Source organism: Strongylocentrotus purpuratus, unplaced genomic scaffold (genome assembly GCF_000002235.5).
Source record: "Strongylocentrotus purpuratus isolate Spur 01 unplaced genomic scaffold, Spur_5.0 spur5_scaffold_10, whole genome shotgun sequence".
Lineage (NCBI taxonomy): Eukaryota > Metazoa > Echinodermata > Echinoidea > Camarodonta > Strongylocentrotidae > Strongylocentrotus > Strongylocentrotus purpuratus.
In genome coordinates this window covers 13,055,597-13,082,433 of record NW_022145595.1, presented here as the reverse complement: position 1 = coordinate 13,082,433, position 26,837 = coordinate 13,055,597, and the positions used below count along the sequence as shown (strand labels likewise).

Genomic DNA, 26,837 nt, shown 5'->3' with positions numbered 1-26,837 from the left:
ATAATTTGATCAAACGAGTTCGTTTTCACTGGCTACCTGCCGTAGCAACAAGCAGAGTTGACAAAAGACTTAACTCCGTTTCGTTGAAGTTCAGCCATGCATCATGTCTTTCGTCTTCTGTGTGCATGGCTGATCGTCAACGAAACGGAGTTGAGTCTTTTGTCAACTTTTCCAAAGAGCGATAGAATAAAATTATTAAAAGCTAGTTATTATTGTTGCAAACTTAAGACACCACAGTATTCATTGGTGGAACAGGGTTACTATTTCATTTATTTAAATCAATACTTGCCGTGTGTTTATACATCGATGAAAAGCATTGGCGTCGACAAATTCTGGGAAGAGGAGTTTTCAGCCCAATGAAACATGTTGACAATAATTATAGCAGTCTCACGTCTGCCCTGAGTATCGTAACTGTGCCGAAAAATACCTTACCGGTATATCTCTTATCGGGGGGGGGGGCTGCACCCCACCCCTCCCCCTCTTGGCTACCACAATGATAGATTACACCTTTTTTTGTTTGTTTGAAATTACCCCTCTCACTCTAAGTGCCATATCGATTGACTTTGGCGATCATGCTGTTCCAAAACCCTCGGTTCCTAGCCTTCTGTATTAGTACCACTCCCAGTTTTTTCACTCCTCTCTCTTCCAACAATTTCTGCAGACTGTCCATCCAAACTATCCTCCTTCTTCCCCTACTCCTTCCCACAATTTTCCCTGTCAAAGCAAGATTCTCAAGGCCTTCTTTACGTGTAATGTGGCCCATGAACTTCAACTGCCTAATCAACATCTCACGTATCATTTTCCTTTGCACTCCAGCTCGTGTAAGAACTTCCTCATTACTAACTTTGTCAGTCCAGGGGATTTTCATCATTCTTCTTAAGAACCACATTTCGCAACTTTCCAAACGCTTTTTAGTATCAGAGGCTAAAGTCCATGTTTCACTACCATACATAAGTACTGGGTATATGTAACAATTCAATACTCTTATTCTGGTCCTCATACTCATTGTTCGATTTGTCAGAATTTTGCCTAGCTTTGAAAATGCAGATTTAGCGAGAGCTATCCTTCTCTTGATCTCTGTCTCACATCTGGCATCCTCGGTGATCATGCTGCCGAGATAGTTAAATGAGGAGACTTGTTTAATAATCTGTTCTTTTAGTTTCAAGTTACATTTTGGACTGCTCTTCTTAGAGACCACCAGGCACTTTGTCTTGGTATAGTTGATCTCTAGTCCCATTTTCTCACTTTCTTTTACAACTACATTCAGGAGTCTCTGGAGATCTTTCTCTGATTCGGAAAATAAAACAGTGTCATCAGCATATCTAATATTTGTGATTGAATGGCCACCCACTTGTATCCCATTTTCTTCTTCCAATTCTCTTAGAATGATTTCACTATACATATTGAACAGGTCCGGCGACATAACACAACCCTGTCTGACTCCCCGTCTGATGTTAATATATTCACTACACTCTCCTTCTACCCTGATGCATGCAAACTGATTCCAATATAGACTTTGTAGCAGTCTTAGATCTTTCCTATATATATATCAAGCTTTTTCATTTCAAACTTCCCCTATTACATCAATAAGAAATTGATATATGGAAATTAGATGAATTTCAAAGGATATGTTAAATAGGCCTATGTAAACACTTGATTTGGTGGTGTGTATAAGGCCATTTCCAAATTACATATTTAATTGGATACAAAATTAATCTAACAGGCATATAAAACAATGGAATGGAATTAATGTAAAAAGTATAAGTGTTTACGACGTTGTGAATGCTCTGGATGAGGATTAAATTAATCATGTTAATACAGATCAGTAAGCCCATTTAATTTGTGAAACTATTTCTTTTTTTTTGGAAGCGTATAACTATATCACCTTGCTTGTACTGGTATTTTGTATATATTGAATATATATTTGTTTGTTTGTATATACATGTATTCTATTTATTTCCGTATTATTGTCTCTTTGTTTACCATGCGTGGCATGATGTAATTTATATCCAGTGCATTGTAGATTACAATGCGATCCTGAAATAAACTTTGGCTTAAAAAATCTAATATTATAGGTTATATCATCACTTATAATGAAGATGCGATTAATTGTTGGTCATTGTGAAATTAATCATGACTGTGTGCAAATGTAAATACTCTGAAGATATATCATTTTGATATACATATATTTTCTATAAACAGAGTCGAAATATGCGTAAACAATGTGTGTACTATTTTATAATCAGAATTGACAACTGTGTAAATAACATATTATATTTATAAAAAATGTGTAGCAAGATGATCGTGAGCTCTGTGTATACGCAAACATATCAATTATATATATTTACACTAAATAACGCCAACGATATAATTGGATAGGTGACACCTGCCAAACGACTTCATTAAAAAAAAGTTTGATCATTTATGATATTAGATCGGCCTTGACAAAATGTTTACACATTGTCCCATGCACATTCTTGCAGTATTCGTTCGTCATCATTAACATTTTGCTTTTCAGCTAGTTTTTTTCTAACTTCTATATACTACACTTACTTGTTCAAACACCTCTACACGGCGTACCTAATTAGTGCTTGAATAACAATAACATTTTAACTTTACTGTAATTGTCTATGATTATGATTATATCTGTTTGTAAACTGATCTGTAAACTTTTACCAGTGAAAAAGAATTTTCGAATGGATAAGAAATGTTTGATTTCAATTTGAACTTTCAATTTCAATATTAGAGTTTTTCTCATCTTCAATTACATTAGATCGGAGCTCAAGGTTATCTTTGCAAATGTAATATTACACGATAAATAGTAGAAATAGCTTTTTGATATGGATGCTGCAGGAAAAAGTCTGAAATATATGCTATAGGGTTGGAATGCTAAAGTTAAAAGTAAAGCTGCAGGACGGCGATCAAAACAGAATCCACACTGGAAATAGAACGACCGTTTTCTATTGAACCCCGTCAGAGATGGATTATCAAAACAATGACAAAATGTTAGCTGAAACAGATCCTACAAATTTCCTCAACTTTAACTCTATTACCAGAACTTAAGGTTATCTTTGAAATGTGATATCATGATACGAGAAATAGTAGAATCTAGCTTTTGATATGGTTGCTGCGGGACATAGTCTGAAATATTTGCTCGATTTGAAGCTGCGGGACGGCAATCAAAACATACTCCAAGTTTGAAATAGAACAACCTGATTCTAATGTACCCTATCCGAGATGTATTATGAAAGAAAATCAGAAGATGTTATTACTGATTTATTTTCCCAATCATTATGATGAGAAATTATCGTTTGTATGTCTTGTTTTCATATAGGGTTCAGAATTGTTCGAGGCCTTTTCGTTGAAATAAAGAAGGAGAAAATAACATCAGTCTCTTTCTTGAGTAAGAAAACGTGATATCTTGATGTGATGTCTTATGACCATGAGTCTTGTTAACTATAATTATTATTATATTAACTCTGTTAAGCGCATGTGCGTTGTGAAATTATTCTACTCGCATGCACGGTTTCAACCCCATTACAATGTTACTAAGAATTGTCGCACTACTAATTACCAAGGAGTGAGATACGCCTGCATGCATACATGTTTAATCAGTCAGAAATAGACAGTTTGTTTTAAGAAGAGGGGCATTTATCTTATTTATTCGTTTTAATTTTTAATATATAATTATGAAAAAGGTGTCATCCTACAATACACAGAATTCAAGGTACAACATTGTTTATAGTTTAGTATGTCATTTATATCAAGATGGGCTTGGGTAATGTCATTGTTCATGTTTTGATTGGTGAAATGAGGTTTTTTGCTTTCCAACCGCCAAAACTAATCAAATTTCAGAATGGGATATTCGAGGTGAAACCCTGGTTTCTGACAAAAATAAACTTTTCTTAATCAACAGATTTTGGAAACCCAGAGTATTTTATTATGTTATGTTTTTGTATAAATCATCTGATTGCCTAAGCTTGCACAGTTGTTGTCGTTGTTATTGGTTGTATTTTTGGCGTTCAGCAAAATCTGACTAATTACGCCTACTCTGATCCTTTACTTTAATCAGATGAGGTAGTCGATTCGTAATAATTCCTGGCTCGAGTCATGTTACATTACTGGTACATACACTGCTGGGGGTGTATCGTCCAAGCCAACACTGCTACGAACATTGAGCGGGCTTATCAATCCCTTGGAATACACAGCTTTAACACTTTTTTTTGTAATCGCATTGTTTAAATCACATGATGTAATTAAGATGTATTTCACAATCTAAACATAACATTTTACTGACAACAAATTAGGAGACCAAGTATTTTGTCGATGAACATAAGTTTTACAAAGAAAAATACCCCGAAGGTGGAATTATAGGACATCATAAAAAGGAGAAGAAAAAAAAAGAAATACTGATTATTCAGAGGTATACTATCTCGTTGCCAGGTTTTTCGCACATTTGTTTGGTTAAATCTCGAAATCTCGACTATTAGAGTAAACATTAAAAAGGAATGTTTATCGGAAAGTGAGTTGTTGAAACTGGTTTCGTTCTGAAATAATCTTTCGTAATTTGAAGCCTGCGGCATATCTACCTTTTTTCTTCTAAATTTCACCTGCAGGTATGTGGAGATTTGCGTTGTAATTACCATGCTGCTGATAACCTAAAAACATGTTGTCTTATTTAACACGAATTCTGCCAGACAGTCTGGTATGGTTTTGCGCCACTTAAATTATGATTGTAGTTGATTTGGGCTTGTGACGCCTTTTGTTTCTTGACAAGAGTCATTAAAGCAACAACAACACCAACAGCAGCAACAGTGTGATAACACACTACGATGGCGTGTTGTGCAACAGAAATTGTGCAATGGCACACCACGGCCATGTAATGTATCATATTATTTGTTTTAACTTTATGTGACCAAAATACTTTAACTACTTTGATTTGTTAACAAGAGTCTTTAAAGAAGCAACAACAACAACAGCAACAAGAATGTGGCAACACAATGCGATGGCGTGTTGTGTAGCAGACTTTGTGTTGTGGTACACCACTCCGCTATGATATATCTTGAGGGTCTCTCTCTCTCACACACTCTCTCTCTCTCTCCCTCTTTCTCTCTCTCTCTCTCTCTCATTCTCTCTCTCTCTCTCCCCCACTCTCTCTAATGGCCTCAAGTATCCTGTGGTGTAATTATATATATAGGTAGCGAATGGTTATAGTCATGACACTACTCGTATCCATCATTATGGTTTGGGTGGTAGAACGCTATGTTATGTTATAAACATGATGAATCTTAGACTCTTCGAGAAAGAAGAAAAAGAAAACAGCAGATCCTCTTTCCCTCTGAAAAGCGAATTTGTTTGGGTATAGAATTCAATCAAAAGATGATCTTTTATACAGAAATTGAATTCTTATCGATTATATCATATATTATATTACGTATATTATACCGTGCTTTATTATATATCAAATATTTTCAGTTATAACTTTATGTAGCTATAGTAGTATATTACTGATTTTGTTTCTCTTTCATAAACATTGTATTCTCAAACATAATGAAGGAAAGTTATGTTTGTTTGTTTATATGTAAGTTTATGGTATATATCAAGAGTATTTATCATGCATGAAAGCGATGACAATCAGAATATATGTCCACCCTTTGCTCAACATATTGATTTTGTTAAATTTCTTACAAAAAGTGTACAAAATGTTATTCAGAAATTCAAGATGATTCATCTGATAAGAATTAGATTCGATGGCAAATGAGCACCAAGGCGTCAAAAGGGGCGTATATGCATGCACAGGGGTGAAATAATTCTTGATTTATTCGGATATCATTTTTTAATTTCAAGGTGTTTTTTCTTCTTCTTTCGAATGCGAGCTGTGCATATCATACTTTGATCAGCTGTAAATGCAGCGACGAGGAAAATGGCATCCACCTCCCGATTATTCAGAGTGCCCCGGGAACAAGTGATAATAATCTAGATATTCCAAGTAGAATAGACTGAAATTCAAAATAATTCATTGTTTTAAATCAACACTTAATCGCGAATATAGATTGTGGAAGGAGAGAAATATTGAATAATTTCAAGGAATATTTTTAAAAGGATGTTATCGATTTCCATATATTTTATGAAATATTTGTACGCGAAGACGAAAGAATAACTCCATATGTTAAACAGAAACTAGAATTAATATAAATCCAAAGTTAATATTATAAATAATGTTAAATATGTTTGTGAACAGACTGAGTAGATATTTACCAAAAATCGTAGGAATATTTTTCACATATTCATGTTACAATAACGGTAATCTATAAATGATAGCCTGATGTGTGTTTAGATAAATATCAAAATTATCTGTTTTATCAATGGTAAATGCATTACAACATAACGCAATAATATCCTCGAGGCCGCTGAAGGATATTAACCACGGGGCAATATTCGGCGGAGCATTATACCTGTACAAGTTATCAGAGTAACTGCATATCCACTGCCATATCATTATGTTATAACTTGAACACGACATAGGAATATTGTTTATTTGTATCTAACCAAGTGCATAGTCCAGTCACGGATGTTCGGTTTGGTTATATCACTTTTTATTTTTATATTACGTTTATAATTATTCATCAATTGCTGTGTAGTTTTTTTTTCTTCAAATAATCACGACAATGATTAGAATTGTAATATCAAGAAATTGATTATTATTGTTTCTGTTATCGTCATCATCTTAACCTAGTGATATTCAAAGTAATTATCAATTATTAGTAGAAGGTAGCTGAGTATCCGGACTATGAAACTTGTTTTGAGCATTAAATGTCAATTTGTTATTTTCACTTCATGTATTTATCAATATGACAATACACAATTTATCTTCGTTCTCTCATCATTGAATAGGGGGAGGGTTTGAATAATCAAGGTTGAATTTTCAAGAATAAGTTTTTATTAAGATTTATTTATAATTCAGTGTGTTAAAGACAGGATTAGTTCACTAATTAGAGAAGTATTCAATGATAATTCAAGTTATGCATTCATATAACCATTTAAATATAATAAAGTATAAATCAATATAAGCAGAATTGCATGACAACATAAGCTACTTAAAGAATTCTAGACAATATGAAGAGATTTTCGGAAATTATTGATGAATTACGATATAATGACATGTTACTCATAGGAGTTGCCGTCCCCCCCTACATTGCCCACTTTTCAACCGTCAAACATAATTTGGATTTGTTTTTATTGATAGCTTCATGGGCCTCATCAGTTATTTGTGTGTGGGGAGCAAAAATCGAAACAAAAATGGTTGAACAACCTCGTTCCAAGAACGTTACAAGCGCAGAGGTAATGGTAGTTTTTTCCAGCGCTATTTTAGGACTTAGAAAGTGGTCAAAATATGGGAGGGGCATTAGTCACCCCCCCCCCCCAATATTCCCACCCTTCAACCCCATAGCCCCACCCTTTTAAGTGCAATTATTTTGATATGATATGCTAAGGAATAAGGCATATGATTGCAAGTCTATTCCAGGACCCCATCTTAAGAGTTGATATCAATCGCAACTATGTACATAAGAGATAAGAGACTGCAAACTTGCGATTGATTTTAGAGAGTAACCTCGCTGCTTGTAACTGCTTTAGTGCGGCTTTAATTGATCCTGTTGATCAGGACCAATATCGTAAATGTACAACACCAACGTAAACAACGCCAACCGAGTAAGGTACACAATTTTAGAATATAATACATGTAGAACATTTAGACCATTTGTTTTTAAAGACGTGCACTTAGCGATTACCATTCTCTTTGGAACTCTGACTCTTCAATCTGTTATGAACTGAGGGTCGATTTTAACCCATTGCTTACTGGAACCTGGTGGTCCCTGTGTGAAGCCTATTGGAATTAGATAATTCAGTAGCCAACGGGTTAGCCATATCGCCCGTTGAGAGCCAGAAGGGCGTTAACTCATTTTTAAAGTACGTCAGTTAACGCCCTTTATGTTATTGAGAGAACGCCCTCCATTCTCTCTTTCTTGTTGTTGCTTTAAATGCATTGTTTAACAATGTTTCCAGTTTAACACATCTGAGATGCATGGCCCTACGTGTTATCAGTGTCTGTGATATGGTGTAATATTGAAGCCCTATATAAGCAAATTGCGCTTCAAAATTATCATGAAGTGCCTCAAAAAGTAAAAATCTTTGAGTGACCGGTTTTACCATACTCATTTTACCTACTAGTAGACTGTAGGCTAGTGTTAAAAAAATACCGTTGGGAAAACGGTTTTTGAAATTTCGAATTCCAAACATAGATATCTTGATAATCAGACAGGCGATCGGCTTGTAAAAGTCATGGGATTCCTGTCTGACCTAAAGGTTTATAATCATGATTGCAGCATGAGTTAAATCTAGGATTTTGTTTAGAATCTGAGGCAAAGATACCCCTTAAAGATAATCTGTAATCTATCTCAAGATGGATCTCATCTAGAACTAGACATGTGAGGCGTTTCACAAAGATCCTATGTTGAATTTTTTTCTAAGTTGGACTAAACAATTATTGAAAGCCATTAGCATCTATGAAACAACATTTTAAAAGTTATTTTTAAAAGGCATAGAATGTAGATGCAATTCATTCGTATTTTCTATTATCAAGGAGATTTCATGTTCCAGATGTGGAATCTATAAAAATTCTAAAATATTTGGATTTTTTGCTTTTGAATATATTTGATTTTAAGGCTACAAATGGCTCTCCATATTTTTTAAGTCCAACTTAGAGTTAAATTCGACTTAGGATCTTTATGAAACACCCCCCCCCCCCCCTGATCAACTTATTTTGATTACTGTGTCAGTGCGAACTTCCATCTCTAAGTGCCTACACAAATTAAGATGGACGCCATCGTGATGAAATTATTACTGTGAGCGTAACAAAAAAAAAGTTATACAGTGCAATAAAGGTATATGAAGAAGGTACCCAGACGTTTACATTGTCCTTGTGTTTTTCTTTGTGTATTAGAGGTTTTTATTCTTCATTTCTTTTATTTCCACTTCTCATAAAAAAACATACAATATCTGATTAACACAACAAAACAAAACAAGAAAATAGCATAACAATATTTTAAGAAATTTAGAGCACCTAGGATTGATACTTGAGACTGTGGTGGAGCCGACAGAGGCAATTGACCTCTATCAAGGGCTGGTCTCCAGGAATAAATCAAATATATATAGGTAGGTAGAAAACATAATTAAGTACACAACAAGAGGAAAACAGGCGGTCTGTGTGAAGGAAAAGTATTCACAAAGAATAGTTGAGCATAAATATTTCAGGTGGTGTAGTACCTTTAAAAAAAATCAACATATTTTAGCATTTCAAAAGGCATCGTTTATATTTGCATTTAAAAGAGGCAAGCGATGGGCTGTTCTTTTATGTCAGCAGGTAATGAATTCCATTTCAGAGTTTATCATGAACATATTATTAAAAATTAGCGCCCGGGCCTGAGGCATCAAGTTGTTGAATTATTTGTACATAAATATTATGCAGTTTGCAATTTACAAATGTCAAAAATATTTAAGACTCCTAAGTTTCTTAAAAAGAGGATCACTTGATGAGAGTTTCTCCCTCTAAGACCAATTCGAAGACCAATAAGCGAGTTCGTAAATAGCTCTGGACCGCATGACCCCAAAATATCCACAGATCTTTGACACGATGGATACTTCCCACGTGTGCATTTCAGAATAATCACTGCCGAAGTGATGGAGGTGCTTCATGAATACCTTTTGTTGGAAGAATACTTCCACGGCCTGTGTAAATGTACTGTTGGTGCATAAATGAATGCTGATTACATGATTGTCATGAGCACGTTCCGAGTATTCGTCTCAATGGTTTTACAATTTGGGTACGAACGACCTTTATCTGCCCATGCGCAAATCCTAATTACGAACTCGCTTATTTACAAGCACTGACCTCTCTGTGTAGAGGTCAGTGTTTACAAGCGTAACATCGTCTTTGATTGCGCCATGATCCCTTCATGATTGCGGGAAGTATCATAAAAAGTAGCAATACACACACACCTGTTCATTTTCCCCGCAAGGGATGTCCTATACATACAAGTTAGAGTTAAAGAAATCTGATTTTCACTCTGGAAAACAGGACTGTAATATGCAGGACAACGGAATTTAATACCATCTGCGGGAAAACGAGACGATTCATCTAATTACATGTATAACATTGTCACCACCCCCGCAATGATATTTGAGGCCTAAGAAAAAAAAAATCAACGAAATGTGGATTTTCATACTCCTCTTTTTTTTTCTCGCACATTTCGAGGAAGCCTCATCTTTTTTACGGCACTTCAAGGAAGTTCCATCAAAACATTTTCATCAATAAATCTAATACCTGGATCAGCTACCCCAAACGAACCATAATTGATTGATATACATTTTGTTTAATTGTCAGAAAAAAGATCCCATAATTATTATTTATATATTCTGTTCTTCACAAATAAAGGAAAAGGCAAAATAAGTCCAGGTTTCGTGTTTCAAAGAGCAATGTAAAGGGCAACATAAACTATACAATGGAATACATACTACATAACATTCTACGTTTAAACATAAAATATAATATTATGATAATATATATTTATGAACTCGATTTGAACGAATTGAACCCCCACTTTATTCGAGGGTGTCCTTCAATTCGATGTAGTCAAGATTTTCTTTCTCAAAGGCGTCAATCAACCTACCCCTATCCTCGTTTGCGCGAATTCGAATGCTCAGAAATTGTCAAAGTTTGAAATTGGCAGCAAAAACATATATTAAACTTTTGAATATCTAAATGGCGGCTCAAACTGACGAAACGTTACTTTATAGCTGATCGAAGAAATATAAAGGGGGGAAGGGAGAGAGAGAGAGAGAGAGAGAGAGAGAGAGTGAGGAGATTGGATGGGAGGACTCAGGTAGAACTAGGATAGGATGGAAGAATTAGATGATGATCGTTCAACATATTAGATTGATGAGAAAGGGAATGGAGAGGAGAGATGAACAGAAGAAAACTAAAAGAGACTGTCATAAGAGAGGGATGAGTAGATTGAAAACATTTGAGGGAGATGAAGGAGAAGAAGGAGAATGTTATGAACATGTAATGAGAAAAGAAGTAGGTGTAAAACCGTAAAGGAGAAGACCTACAGAGGTGGAGCCGAATGTGATGAGCATTGCGAATGTTAAATAAACAAACGGGACAGTCGATTCGACAACTCAAGGTCGTTATTTTCCCACTAAAAGCCATTTTCTAGCCCTTTCGTTTTGAGGGAAGTTCTAATTTAGTTTTGTCTTTCAAATGCCGTTGGAATTTAACCTTTTCATTTTGTTTGGCCTGCAAATGGGACAGAGTACCTTTAACTGTTTTTAAAGGCCACATTATAACCCATAGAACCGCACGTTTGATTGCCGCTATGTCGGCCAGTAGGTTTCCAAGAACGTATACAATGAAACAAAACAAAAGTAACGGAGAACGTTATTCTTTGGTAGCCACAATGGTCATGTTTTCAAAGCGTCCCACCTCACCCTGCAAAACGTCTTTAGATCTCTTAGGGGTGACGTCATATAACCACTTGTAGACGTCATCGATGAATTCATCCTGATGCTCCGCGGGGATGTGCTTGATGGGGTAAAATAGGCATCGCAGCTGACCTGTACAATCATGAAGGATGAAAAGACCAGTTCATGGTTAGCACATGTCCCGAATGACCCCGAATATTCACAGATCTTCAAAAGATGAAGAAGTCCCACTTTGTAAATAATGAAATAATCACTCCTACAGCGATGGAGGTACTACATAAATAGCCTTAGTTTTCCCTTTTCAAAGCATACTTCCACCTGTGTCTCATGGGGTGCACTGCTTGTGTATAAATGAATAATGATTACATAACTTTCATGAGCACGTATCCAGTATTTTGTCTCTGTGTATTTTACAATTTGTTCTGCAATGATTTTTATCTGCTCATGCTCAGACTGCAACCGTGAACTGGCTTATAAGAAAAGAAGTTTCACGATCTCAGCTCTGCATAAATTACATTTGACCTAAACTTTATTATGTCAGGAATCTCTAGTCAACTGAGAACAACAGTACTGTTCTCTTTAGTAGCCTTCATTTTCCCTATGAATCCCCTTATAAGTGGATAAGGGGAGGGGGGTCACTCTCATATACACTCAAGCGCTGCCCTACCCAGCCGTGTCCTTCAACCTCTGAAATGTAAGTATCGCATTTTTTTTTTTGGTTTATGTGCGATCTGTGCTTGAAAAACATCCCTTTTTAAGGAAAACGTCGACTATCTTCTCTATGAATCGGCATAAGGGCATAAGGGGGTGGGGCCGGGGGGGGGGGCACTCTCATACGCGGTTGTGTAGCCAGTCATGTTGTAGCCTCTTGTCGATGCCCTCGCGCTGTTGGAGTCTCTAAATTCTGACGAGCGAAGCGAGTCAGAGAAACCGAGGCGTTCCGCGCAAGCGCCTCGGTTTCTCTGACTCGCTTCGCTCGTCAGAATTTAGAGACTCCAACTGCGCGAGGGCATCGACAAGAGGCTAGTCATGTTGGGAGTGGGGTGGGGCTGACATCTTTTGCCCGGACATCAAACTCTTGTTTGCTGTTTGTTTGGCTTTTTAACAATAATGATATGCTGTACTTACTTTTTATTGTTTCTTCATTCCATTTGACCCAGGGCCTTTGTTTGACTTCAGATCTTTGAATGATGAAACCCACTGATCTCATTATTTCGAGAAAGCCTTCAGAACTTTTCGTGTAATATATGGCGTAGCCGCAATTCTGATTTGTGTAAATAATAAAGAAAGGGACTGAAACAATTAAGGAAATTGTAATGTCATTATGTACTCCACAAGAGGACCTATCACATTTTTACAGGGGCACTTACGAATCGCGAAGAGGGGGTATTTATAAGAAAGGGGAAGAAGCATACATTACAGAAGGAAAGGGATGACTTCTCGGAAGAGAAAATGGCACTTATTGGAAAGGAAAAAAGGGGCACGTGGCAAAATACAAGGGGCACTTTTCAGTGGTGAAAAGGGGCAATACTAAGAGGGAGACCGGTGAATTTATTAAAAAGGAAAATTGTAAAAGTGGCACTTGTCAAAGTTGTAGTGACCCCTAACATATTTTAATAGGGGCATTAGTTCCCCGGAAGCACCGCCTCTGGAATAAAATACAACAGGGGGGGGCACAACATTTATTTCGCCATTACCAAGTTACAAAACTGTACTTACAAGCGATTCTACCTTCAGATATGGATCGCGACACCCCCCCTCGAACATTTCCCTTTATATAACAAGAGGACACGATGCTATTTCGCTGATACTGGTACAAATAGTGTTTTTAATTACCTGCAGGTATGAACCCCATTTGGGATGTTTCCTGACCCATACATCAGCTGTTTCTCCATAACTACTCCACTCCCCCATGCACTGGCCATGTAGTCCAAAGTCAAGGAGGAATATACCACCAGGTTTAAGACAGCGGTAGACATTCTTAAGGATGCTCTCCTTATCGGAGCACCACTGAAGAACCGTGAAGCTCAGAATTTTGTCGAACTTTTCGCGCCAGTCGTGGAGGTGAGGCCCGAACGTCTGCGCGTCTTCCTCAAAGAATTGTACATTGGACGCTGGATTTTCCCTTTTCGCAAGTTCTATCAAACCTACAGAGATGTCCAAACCTGCACAAAAAAATTGTTTTACAAAAAAACACACCATTGTATCCAAATCTAGGTCTCCAAGGATAGCGGGAAAATGTGGACGGGTACCTTTCCGAAGAAGACACTAGACTTCCAAAATGTGGGCGTGTCACCCTGACCCTGACCCTGCCCCCCCCCCCTCCTCCCCCTGATTGACGCCCATGCCTTTTACTCTGAATACTGTTAGCCAGCGATATAACAAGGACAAACCTAACACCAGTGATGTTCCTGAATACCAGTTAAAATAATCTTGAATGTGTTACAACCGAATTATTATTATTATTATATCAATTAATTAACTCAGGTTTTTTTTTTCATCCTTTCTCTTGGAAAGAAATGGAGAGCATCGTGAGCACATTTAGGGGACCCGCAACACAAAACAACATCAGCAACACCAAACTTGTGAAATGTAATAGAACAATGTTGGCCTGTGCTGATTGTTGAAGTCAGCGATTCCAGTGTGTATTTGCCATTGCGCGTGCTAAATGGATGTTCATCCATTGAGGGGGCAATAACACGATGCCAGGGAGGGGGCGGCACACCGGTCTAACTAGGAAAATGCAATGCGACTTTTGCAAGGCTATTGATGAGGGGAAAGGGGGGGGGGGAAGGTTTTTTAGACGTCTTCAAATCCAGACCTTTTCCCCTTCTCCCTCTTTCTTTTCTCGCATATGTTTTCTTTCTTTCTTTTTTGACCACGTGTCCCGTACCCCTCGCCCCCGCCCCCCACTCCGTGAACGGAGGGATAACATGCGTGTTACCAAAATGTCCGGTAAAGGGGTACTTTTCACACACCAAAGTCCGGCTCGTACATACACAAACAAGACTTTACACACCGGACATAGGGGGTGTTTTCAAAAGGAGGGAACATGCATATATGCGTTCCCTAAATAACACTGAGTGGAGGGGCCAGGCCCGCGCCCCAGTACCTACGCCACTGCTAGTAACAGGCGCGGATCCTGGAATTCTTAGAGGTGGGGGCCCAATTATTTTCATTTTGCTCCCGAAAATGCGCTCAGTGGGGGGTGGGGTGGGGGGGGGGGTGGGGGGTAGAGAGCACTTTTTTTTTTGGCCCTGGGAAATTTGAAAATGTGCACCCCCTCCCCCCTTGCACCAGGGGGGGGGGGGCATCTCCCCCAAAAAGGTCCCCCTGGGTCCGCCACTGGCTAGTTACGATGGCAAACACACATTTCTTATCACCTGGTAATCAATGGAAAAAAAATTATATTTTCTTTTCAAAATTATGTGGCAAATAATTAGTATGTCAGTAGCCTATAGGGGGCAACTATGCAGTCCAGACATAAAAAAGTGGCAAAATCAGCGATGAAAATTTGCTAGTCATCATTCATAGCAGAACATCTACAAAGACGATGGCCTAGGGCCTATATCATATACTCACCAGTAACGGAGTTAACGCGAGGGGACAATATCTTACACAGCCTTCCAGAACCACATCCGACCTCGAGCACGACATCGTCTTTCTCCAATTCGATCCAACTCAAAGCTTTATCGCGAACTCCATTCTGCATGTACACAGAACTGACTGAATCGTACTTTCGTGCAAGCTCTAGTGTATCGGCATTCATTTTTTTCTCTCGCGTTGTTTTCCTGGTAATCTTACGAAGAAAAAAAAACACTGAGCAAAATAACATTCGTTTTAAATCAGTTGGATTCTAACAAGAAAAGATATATATGCTGCTATACGATACGATTACTTGACTATGTCCTTTTTTTGTTTATCTTTTCGAATATGATTGGTTGGTTCATGGTCCAGAAAACCAGGGAAGTGTGACATCCCTGGGAAAACCAACCATTCCGGTCACTTTTTGGTGATTCAAATGTATATCCGACTGCGTTTCCTATACTTTGGTTCAAGTTCAAGTTCAAGTTCAAATAAGGTTTTATTCATTACTTGTCAACAAGTCCGAAGACTAAAAATGCAAGTTTACATCAATATAAAAAGCATTCAAAAGCATAAAGATAACATAGTAAATGAGGACAAATATATAACAATGAATACATTTTTAAATCAAAACATTAAAGTAGTAACAAGAAAACAAAACAACCAAAAAAGATTTTTAAAAAAAATACAAGATATGAAATATTGCTAGCAAAAATGAATAAATGTTTACATATGCATCCGCCTATTATCAAATGTCAACTGACGACTATGATCTTGATCTACTAACCCCAACATCTAATTGGATCATGTCACCATTTTTTAAGCTCATAATACCTAAGGAAGGTCTTCTTGACATAGTGTGGTATTGGGCCTGCCTGAAATTGGAACAAGGGAAACGCTCTCGGCGGTCTCGCCTGCATAACGCAATTCAATACAATATGATAAACCAAAATGTCAATGACGTAGCGCTCATCTGCATCTCGCAACAACAAATATCGTAAATTTTATGTGGTACACTTTTGAACTGGTCAAAAAATAAAATCAAGTTGATGCCCTGGAAGGGACATAATTTCATTTCATTTGCATAAAGTACCATAAATAATCAATGGAGCAAAATCTCACAATTCTGTGTAGAAGTTTAGTGTTCCAAATTTAACTCTACCAGATAAGGCAAACCAAATCAAAATCGGTCAAGAAATGAGGGAAAAGAAGCAATTTTTGTTATTTTTGGAATAAATTTGCCAAAATTACCATAATTAATTAATGGAGAACAATTTCCGTTTCGGTTTAATAAAATTTGGAGTTGACTATTAAGCTATTATTATTATTATTATTATTATTATTATTATAGATAATGAATTTCACGATTATGTGTAGAAATTTTAAATCCTCCTCCTAGCCCTATCATATGAAACAATCAGAATCGAAATCGGTTGAAAAATAACGAAGAAGAAGCATTTTGAAAATCTTGATGTTGATGCCACAACAAAGTCTAAGTTTGTTGAGCTTAAATGACCTTCGACCTTGACTTTGTGATCTGAAATTCTACTTACATGATTAAGGATACTTGATTACCCTATAGTCAAAGTTTCATTGACTCACTAAGTACTTATACTTTAAAAATTATATCAAAAATTCAAAAACTTAACCTTAGGTTAAGTTTTTGATGTTGACGCCGCCGTCGCCGTCACCGGAAAAGCGGCGCCTATGTCTCGCTTTTTGCTACGCAGGCGAGACAAAAATTGAGTTCTATGACTGTGTTGGTTCATGGTCCGGAAAACAACCATGGATCCACCCCCTTCTTTTTATTGAGTGATCTCTCTCTCTTTTTTAAATATTTTTCACAGATCTCTTGGATCCTCTCTCTCCTCTCGCTGTCTTCCCTTCATCTTCTGTTACATCTCTTGGACCACCCCTTCCCCCCCCCCCCCTCTCTCTCTCTCTCATTTACTGATCTCTTGGATCCACCCCTCTCTCTCTTTTTTTTTTTTTACAGATCTTTTTGATCCTCTCTCCTCTCGCTGTTTTCCCTTCATCTTCCGTTACCTCCCTTGGAGCGCCCCCTTCCCCTCCCCCTCTCTCTCTCATGTACTGATCTCTTCGACCCACCCCCTTTCCTTACTGATTTCTTGGATCCACCCCCTCTTAACTCTTTACTGATCTCTTGGATCCACCCCTCTCTCTTTCTCTTTACATATCTCTTGTCTCCTCTTTCGTATCTCTGTATTCCCCTTATCTTCCTTTTTCCATCTCTTGAACCCCTCTCTCTCTCTCTCATTTATGGATCTTTTGGATCCACCCTTTCTCTTTAATGATCTATTGGATCCACCCCTCCCTTTCTTGTTATTTAGTGATCTCTTTGATCTACCTCCCCCTTTCTTTACCGATCTCTTGGATCCACCCTCTCTCTTTCTCTTTACAGATCTCACCTCCTCCCTCCTCTCGCTGTCTTCCCTTCATCTTCCGTTACATCTCTTGGACCCCCAAACCCCTCCCCCTCTTCATCTCATTCAAAGATCTCTCCATCTGAGTTACATTATATATCCCACGTATTTTCTCACATCCAGTAATGACTCCCTAAACTTAAACAATTAATGGTGCATACAACATCCACAATACATGTACATACAATGTAGACAGCAGCTTGCTATGAGGATCTCATGTTTGTAAATTTGTTTTATACATTTAATACACATAGCTCTCTCACATAATCAAATGTACTTTACAATACAATGTCTCCTGAAACTGGAGAATACAAGTGTGGTAATTCTCTCCAATATATGAAGCCACACAAATGGCATAGGTTGTCAGTCACATGGAGATTATATACCAGTTTCTGATTTAATTTTTACTGAAATGTTAGTAAAATCTGGGCCAACAAACTTTTTTCTAAACCACCAAACCCTTTTAGTGGTACTTTTACAGTAAACGTGTTTTTCTACTTTTCCCAACATATGTAAATCATGCACATAAAGTGCTGTGGGAATATTGATATTCGTTTAACAAGTCCATCTTCGACAGTAACTTAACAATCCGATCACAGGGTAAACAGTGATTACGATTACACATGCCGTTCCAGGCACAGATGTTGCTGAACATTTACAGATTGATGAAAAACTATGAATAGAACTCTGGGAAACGTTGATAAAGCGTGTCACCAAAAACAACTGCAACATTTCTAGTAGCTATAACTTGAACACAATCATAACTACATTCTAAAAATCAACTTCAAGCGATTTGAATAGACTTATGTGTTACCCATTGAAATGAATGAACATGACAAATCCATGAGTTGATATTTCGGAAGTAGTTGATATTGTTTTCACGTTATGTTGCACATTCAGTTTAAAACAACGGGGCCTAGCTGAAGTAAATTTTATGTAAAAGAGAAGCCATGAACCCTTTTGCAACAATCATTCCACATTTTGTGGTTTAAATGGGATTTGGTATGTCGACACTATGTCTTTCCCGAGGCCTGACTCGGGGCCAATCGGGTATGATACAACTAAATTTTGCGAACGCTAGCACAGTTGTCCAAAAGAAGTTGTAGATAGTGTTAAACAGTATTTCCTATGCTACACCTCCTTTTACTCAATAATTTTTTTTATTCAGAGGCTTCAGAGCCATCAATGTATGGCAGATACACGAGTAGAAAAGGCAAAAATTTCTTCACACACTGCATCCATTTATGTTTCATGACTACATGTATATTGCATTAGATGCCATGAATTTTAAAGAAGAAAATAAGTTTTTAGATCCTTTAATTAGCAACACAATCGAGGCTTTAAAATCAATGTTTTACGATCAAAAATGGCAATTTCGTCAACTTCCCGACCACATCCTTGCCCATGTACATGATTTTCAGAGACATAACATTTCATTTTAACTTTAAAGCAATAAAAGAAAAAAATTATTGTTGCCAATTTTACAAACATTATGTAAACCAGTTGAGCCCTTGAAAAGGAATCATGAAATCTGTAACATCCACAAATGTGCATGACTTGACAGTAGATGGCTGCAGACGTATTTCTCCTGCCAGTGACTTTGACTCGCGCAGAGAGACATCTTGGCCTGCAGATGAGTACAATTTTCTCTTATCTAATCAGAGTGCGGTGAAAAAAAATAGTCATTCGAAAACCAAAATACCATGAATTCTTGGGCCGTAACGGTTGCATTAAATCAACACCATCTTCAAGACTCCGCTGAAGAGCTGACGCCCATTAATGAAAGAGCCTGGACTTGATTTAACCGTTAAAATTCAGAAGCATGATTGATATCCAATGTGCAGCAGTGTATTGTCCACGTCTAGATCATCCAAAAGTCTTTCTCTATAAATACAGTTCAACCTGAGCATCTGATGATGATGATGGTCTAGTACTGGGAATTGTTTCCTGACATCATGGATGACACTTTATCCCTGTTCTGGTACAAGCAGTACACTGAAGCGAGAGTCAGGCCAACGGCTCCGCCTCGCAGCATCTTAGGCGCCCCAGCTGAAAAACAGGAGAACAGAAAAGAAATTGATGATCTGCAAGACAGACAAACCATATCTAAACCTTAAATCGGAAGCACTCAGTTTTAATCTATATTCTATATAAAAGATACTGTAGATAGTAAAAGTAAGATAGAGAGAAGGAAAGTAAGGTAGAGAGAAGGGAAGTAAGATAGAGGGAAGGGTAGTAAGATAGAGAAAAGGGAAGTAAGATAGAGAAGGGTAGTAAGATAGAGAAAAGGTAAATAAGATAGAGAGAAGGGTAGTAAGGTAGAGAGAAGAAAAGTAAGACAGAGAGAAGGAAAGTAAGGCAGAGAGAAGGAAAGCAAGTTAGAGAGAAGGGTAGTAAGATAGAGAAAAGGTAAGTAAGATAGAGAAGGGTAGTAAGATAGAGAAAAGGTAAATAAGATAGAGAGAAGGGTAGTAAGGTAGAGAGAAGAAAAGTAAGACAGAGAGAAGGAAAGTAAGGCAGAGAGAAGGAAAGCAAGTTAGAGAGAAGGGTAGTAAGATACAGAGAAGGAAAGCAAGTTAGAGAGAAGGGTAGTAAGATAGAGAAAAGGTAAGTAAGATAGAGAAGGGTAGTAAGATAGAGAAAAGGTAAATAAGATAGAGAGAAGGGTAGTAAGGTAGAGAGAAGAAAAGTAAGACAGAGAGAAGGAAAGTAAGGCAGAGAGAAGGAAAGCAAGTTAGAGAGAAGGGTAGTAAGATAGAGAAAAGGTAAGTAAGATAGAGAAGGGTAGTAAGATAGAGAAAAGGTAAATAAGATAGAGAGAAGGGTAGTAAGGTAGAGAGAAGAAAAGTAAGACAGAGAGAAGGAAAGTAAGGCAGAGAGAAGGAAAGCAAGTTAGAGAGAAGGGTAGTAAGATACAGAGAAGGAAAGCAAGTTAGAGAGAAGGGTAGTAAGATAGAGAAAAGGTAAGTAAGATAGAGAAGGGTAGTAAGATAGAGAAAAGGTAAATAAGATAGAGAGAAGGGTAGTAAGGTAGAGAGAAGAAAAGTAAGACAGAGAGAAGGAAAGTAAGGCAGAGAGAAGGAAAGCAAGTTAGAGAGAAGGGTAGTAAGATAGAGAGAAGAAAAGTAAGACAGAGAGAAGAAAAGTAAGATAGAGAGAAGGTAAGTAAGATAGAGGGAAGGGAAGTAAGATAGAGAGAAGAAAAGTAAGATAGAGAGAAGGTAAGTAAGATAGAGAGAAGGGTAGTAAGATACAGAGAAGGAAAGCAAATTAGAGAGAAGGGTAGTAAGATAGAGAGAAGGAAAGTAAGATAGAGAGAAGGAAAGTAAAGTAAGATAGAGAGAAGGAAAGTAATCCTTCTCTCTAACTTACTTCCCTTCTCTCTTCTCTCTAACTAAAGTAAGATAGAGAGAGGGATAGTAAGATGGAGAGAAGAAGAGCTTTCTATCGACGTATACATACCTGAAGATTTATAGAGCATTCCAGTCATGGTTGCAGCACCTAACGTGTTAATCTCATCGTCTGTTCCTCTACTCCACGAAAGACCAATACCGAAGATTGTGTACATAAGAGCTACAATGAAACAAAATAGAAATCAGTTTATGATTTCTTTCCATTAACAACTATTACAGTTAACAACTAAATAATTCATATCTTTATTAAATCTTGTAAATTTTTAAGTACTGTATGTGAAAAATTGATTTGTCCTGACATATGTTTCCTAAGATTGTGACATGTAAAAGCTTTCATCTAAAAGTATTAAAAAAAAAAGGCCCTAATTCAACCTGTCCACCCTTCATTCTTGAGTTATGAGGAAACACACAAAAAACACCAATTTACAATTGAATAATTCAGTTGTTAGCTGCATATATTACATTTGTGCTTATGTCTGTAGGGTTTTCCTGGGATGGCTTCGTCATTCCCCATACTTCAAACAGTATAGATGAAACAGTGAAATATGATTTTTAGGTTATGACACAAAGCCACTCGTAAGTTCTATGGTCAATGAATAAACAGGGAGTAATATTTCTCTCCAAAATCCCTGACAACCAGATGCAACAAAAACAAAGCAAAACAATTGAGGCAAATCTTCTATTTACACATTTCCTGATAAGTATCTGCTAAAGACTTTCTGCTAGAGTTTTAAAGCGGGACTGCACTACTTGTATCTACTTGCACCCTCTATATAACCAACAATGCATAAGCAGTACCCGTTGGTCCCCCATGATCCACTTTTTCTTATGTTCATTTAAAACTGATTTGATGAGATCATTACCTGCCAGTGACCATGCAGGGAGGTCTAATCCCTCCTGGACAACTAGTGCAGATAGGGGTAAAGCAACTAGACCCCCTCCCCCAAAAAGTACCTCCCTTACAAGGGTCTAGGCCCTGAAGACCTCCAGCAAACGCATACAAAACTTGGTTCAATTGGAGCACCCATTGCTTCTGACAAAGGAGTGGAAGGAGCTAACAAGGACAACTGTCTAACGATGCGAAAACTGTTTCACACACTGTACTTCTGTACTCACCAACTACTCCTATAGAATTTGCAGAAGAGGCTCCTTGTTTAGTGACCAGTGTTAACATTCTGAAAATTAATAGGCAGTAAAATAAAGAATCAATAACAAATAAAAAATATTCTTTGAATTTTTTTTGTTTACACAAACAAAAACACATGAAGAAGGGCATGGCAACAATCTTCATGGGTACCATAACAATTGTTAATATTCATAGTTACTTGTTATCAGAATGGGGCAAAATATAAATTATAATTTACACACAGTTACATAACTACAGTATTGATGTAATCAAAAGCTTAATATCGGGAGCCACACTTAAGAGGTCATAAACTTGTGGTCTGAATTGATCACTCTCTTGACTACGATTAGTCAGTTGAGAATGAGGCCTTAAAGATAAAGATTAGTTCTGGTCATGCAATTGCATTGTGAAAGAAATGGTGTGGAATCGATCAGAAAAGGTTGATGATCTAGCATATTGGTGTGTACTGCAAGGTTTTAGAATCATCAAAATGATAAGAAATTTGGCCCAGTTACAAGCACTGTACACAGAAAATATGGGACTACACAAACATGTTACATGCCATATTAAGAATATGAAGGCATTTGAGGGGCCATGCTTTTCATGGGACATTTTTACTCTGATGTTCTTCCAACCTTGCATTTATTTTTCACCTCTTCCCAGAACTCAACCTTCTCTTTAAGTCTAAAAACACAACTAAATGTGCTTCTCAACTGATGAAATATAATCACAGATCAATACAACAATATGAACCCAAGAAAATTTTATTCTACACAAAGATATTATAATAAACATAAAAAGCTTTATTAAACATCTCAAAATTTATATTAAAATAATTAAATTAAATAATGAACTGATTCCAATGGTTTAGTTGGAAGGGGCAATTCCAATTTGAATACATTAGATATTTAAAAATGCCTTACTGTGACATGCGTACTCTGCCGGCAAGCTCTTTCGTCTCTACACCTGATATACGAAGGCCATTCACAGCTCCATACAATGCCCCTAATAAAGAAACAAACAAAATAGTACCATCGAGTAACAGATAAATTGTGTCATTATAGATTGATTGGTTGACTAATTGATTCACTGATTGATTAAAAGTTTGGATGGACCAACATGTTTTATTCAAGCTTTCACACTGATGACTGCATACATGTTGCTGATGTAATCATCTCAAAAGAGCATATTCTCATCAAAGCCAAAATCTTAACCAACGTCAGTTTAGCTTTGTTAATTTTATTTGTTCATTACTGAAATTACACATGTTCACAACATCTTCCCAATATTATGTCACATTACAATGTACCATTAAAAATTACTTTTAAGATCAAGAGGCAAATTAAATTTACTTAAGAATACAATGCTTGAGAAATATGTTTGTAAAACCCATAGCGTGTTCATTACATGAACATGTACGTACATATAAAATATTAAAAGAGAGTGTACGTATGTACAATGTTAAAATATCTAAAATACAGAATGAAATGGTAAGAGCAAAGTGTCATTACAATCACCGATTCACTTTAATAATATTTTACTTCTCGAGCCTATGACATAATATTAGAAGTACTTTAATAAATTGCAGGTTCCCAGCCAATCTCAGGTTGTATTTAAATGAAACTGAAACTTTGAATTTATGATACACATCAGACATAGAAATTATGAAAGTACCATTATAACTTACCTGCAAGACATGAACTACCAATTTGAGAGAAAGCCAACTCAAATCTTCCTCTCGTCCTAGCTTGGCCATTGGGGATGATGAATTGGGAGTCACCCTGAAATAGGAGGGAAGAAGAAGAAAATGGAAATAAAGTTAAACATTCACTTTAAACTATGCTCCAATTTCAAAACATGAAATGCAACAAATCTCAAGGTTTGCTTCTGTTATCTGATTTTACTCTGGGGTATTCTGGTATTTTGGTAGCATCCCCCCCCCCCCCCCTCCCTGTTAATTCTGACATTTATCATTCAATGGGTTATATCTAGAGTTATCTCTTAGGCTTTTCGCTTTGCATTCAGCGGGTTTTGGAGCAGGGCTTTGGAGAAAATATTGTAGTCTTACAGCTCACTGAAAAATGATGTATTGTTCTTAAGTCTGATACTCTGATTTGTTGGGAAATTCCCACAGGAAAAGTGGTTGTTTTTCCATACAAAAAAGGAAGATTTGTAAAGTCAAGAAAAATTTTCTGATAATGTTTTAAGTCATCAATAATCAGTGCATGTACACAATACACACATACACTTACTGCCCAAAACACTGTATGATGGGGAAACTTAAACAAAAAAAAACCCTTCTCTTTCGCCTTTGTATTTAATTAAAAATATTCATCAAATTCGACTAACCAACATGTATACTTTCCCACATAATATATCGTCCAACATAAATCTTAGAAAATCTATGATCTATTGCTTGTAATTGCAAACTTCTTCAAATTGCAGTTTTAAATCAACTGTCCGGATACACAACTTGTCCGGACACACATATCGCCTGGGTATACATGAAAGACTCCATGACTGCTAATCATACTACAAACCTGATTCAGATACATGGGATCGACATTCAGGTATGGTGAGAGGGAACCGCTGGCTCCTGATGTAACTGTTAACGGGAAACAAGAAAGAAAAAAATGGTGAAAATTAGTCTACAGCTTTTTTTAATGGAGTTCTGGAAATTCATGGTCACTGAATTCAGTGAACTCTCAGAATGTACCTATATATACAATAGACTTATTGATTGCCAGCCTGTGGACATTGAAGTATTATCTAATACTACTAGTAACTACATGTACATGTAGGCATTCAAGCCCATTTACATTGCAGAAAAACTAAATTGAAATACCATTGTTCTTTTGAACTCCCATTTACCCTGGCAAGTCTTGCGTTGCTATTTTTAAAGTTTGAACAATTCTCACTTTCGTCATATTCAAGGTACAAAGTGGAAATTTATTCTGAAGTGTTCGTTGATATGTCTATTTCATGGGTGCGTCAGTTATGTGTGAAATGCGCCACCTGTTTAAAGCATGACATGTCAAAATCTCTGTGGTGTGACATAATCTTACGTAGGGTCTTTTGACATTGCCATTGAACTTAATTTGCGCTTAAGTAAAGTAGGCCCTCTCTCACTTAAATTCGAAGCCACTCGAGCAGATCGGCCAATGGGAGCGCGTTAACTCACTGTACAGTGCTCAATGCGCAAAGTTCTTCGTGATATCGTGCACCAGTCTTCTGAGAGCGAGCATTTACACTGAAAAACTATTAAAAAAAGCCGGCTGAATTAAAGAGGGCATTTTTTTTTTCAAACATAGATCTAGACCTACACAATCCAGACCAGAGGTGGGTTTTAAAATTTTCATTAATTTCGATTCAAGTTTTTCATCATGCTCGTTTTATGCCTGGCCCTGCAACTCTCGACAAAACTTCTGAATATGAATGTGAAAAAAGTGATGGCTTTTTGCTTGCAGCGTAAATGCCACCGAGGTAGCGTAAGGACTCAACCAGGCCTAGCTTACCAGGCCTAGCTTACCAGGCCTAGCTTACCCGGCCAAAAGGCATAGGCAGATATTATTAGGCATATTCAAAGAAGAACCAATCCACTGCACTGCGCACTGCTAGCTGCTTAATTCTTCGCCTAGGCGCTCCAGCGCCTGACCCGTACATGTACGCTATCTCACGCCCGTGGGCCCGGCGCGGGCATGTTCACCCGGCCTGATGACCGGTGCGGTGCACAAGAAAAATTGCTAGACTGTCTTTATGAAATTTAAAGAAGAATTCTGACGGTTAGCTTACCAGGTATGTTGAGAGACGGGTCACCTGAAGAATAAGCTCCATATGAACCAAATAGGCCAGAGGATGGAAACGAATTTTGATCCATTTTCGGTATTACAAGACTGCGATTGCGTCAGTATCACGAAGACATACAATTCATTACGCATAATCACGTAACACGTAGGAACTTATGAACTATCCGACAGGTCATGTAGTAAATTTGTTGCCAATTTGAAAATCTGTTTTCTCGTAAGGCATAAAGATTGTTTACACACTAACCGACCCCCATGTCATGGGAACCCCCCCCCCCCCCCTCCCCTGGGGGTGGGGGGGGGGGTACTCACATATTATAACTTTTTATGTAAAGCGCTGTGAAACAACAGTTAGTTCGTAAGAGCGCTATATAAATGACTTTATTGTATTGTATTGTATTGTATTGTATTAGGACATATGGGGGTGTGCCGCTCTAATGGGTCACTCTTTCACAAAAAGACCCTGAACATGGGTCCCACGTTTAACAAAAATACAATTCAAAATAGGTCCGTCTTTTAAAATTTGCAAAACAATTTTTTTTGTTAGAAATGTTTGTTTGTTCGATATTTCGTTCGTTTCGTTGTTTATCTTTTCTTGTGCTAGATTAATTCATTAAAAAAAGTTTTAAAACATATTTTATTTGTAAGTAGATCGCCGCTCTTAATCATAGTAACAACAACAACAGCGGCTAGCAGCAAACACAACAACAACAACAACAACAACAATTAACTGATTGTAATGATAACAATGAAGATAATAATTATACTATAAGTAAATATATTGACTGGGCTTGAGGGGTATATCAGCAATATTGACCAAGCTAAGATCATATTGCCCCGACTCGCCCCCCCCCCCCCCATAGGCGCCGGAAGTGGGGGGGCAGGGGGGGCAGTTGCCCCCCCAGTCAAAAAAGTGGGGGGGCAA

General features: G+C 37.3%; 2 protein-coding genes across 2 annotated transcripts; both read right to left on the bottom strand.

Annotated features, from left to right (window-relative positions):
- Positions 1-11,407: 11,407 nt before the first annotated feature.
- On the bottom strand, positions 11,408-15,413 carry LOC105440269 (ubiquinone biosynthesis O-methyltransferase-like). Its single transcript, XM_030980061.1, has 4 exons — positions 15,124-15,413; positions 13,378-13,706; positions 12,670-12,805; positions 11,408-11,673 (listed from the first exon to the last, which is right to left on the bottom strand). The coding sequence occupies exons 1-4, from the start codon at positions 15,374-15,376 to the stop codon at positions 11,498-11,500; spliced, it is 894 nt and encodes a 297-aa protein (XP_030835921.1). The 5' UTR covers positions 15,377-15,413; the 3' UTR covers positions 11,408-11,497.
- Positions 15,414-17,965: 2,552 nt separating this feature from the next.
- On the bottom strand, positions 17,966-26,062 carry LOC105440270 (mitochondrial import inner membrane translocase subunit Tim23-like). Its single transcript, XM_030979553.1, has 7 exons — positions 25,902-26,062; positions 24,650-24,714; positions 23,797-23,890; positions 23,033-23,114; positions 22,100-22,158; positions 21,033-21,143; positions 17,966-19,619 (listed from the first exon to the last, which is right to left on the bottom strand). Exons 1-7 carry the CDS (start codon positions 25,984-25,986, stop codon positions 19,498-19,500), a joined length of 618 nt encoding a protein of 205 aa, XP_030835413.1. The 5' UTR covers positions 25,987-26,062; the 3' UTR covers positions 17,966-19,497.
- Positions 26,063-26,837: the final 775 nt, after the last annotated feature.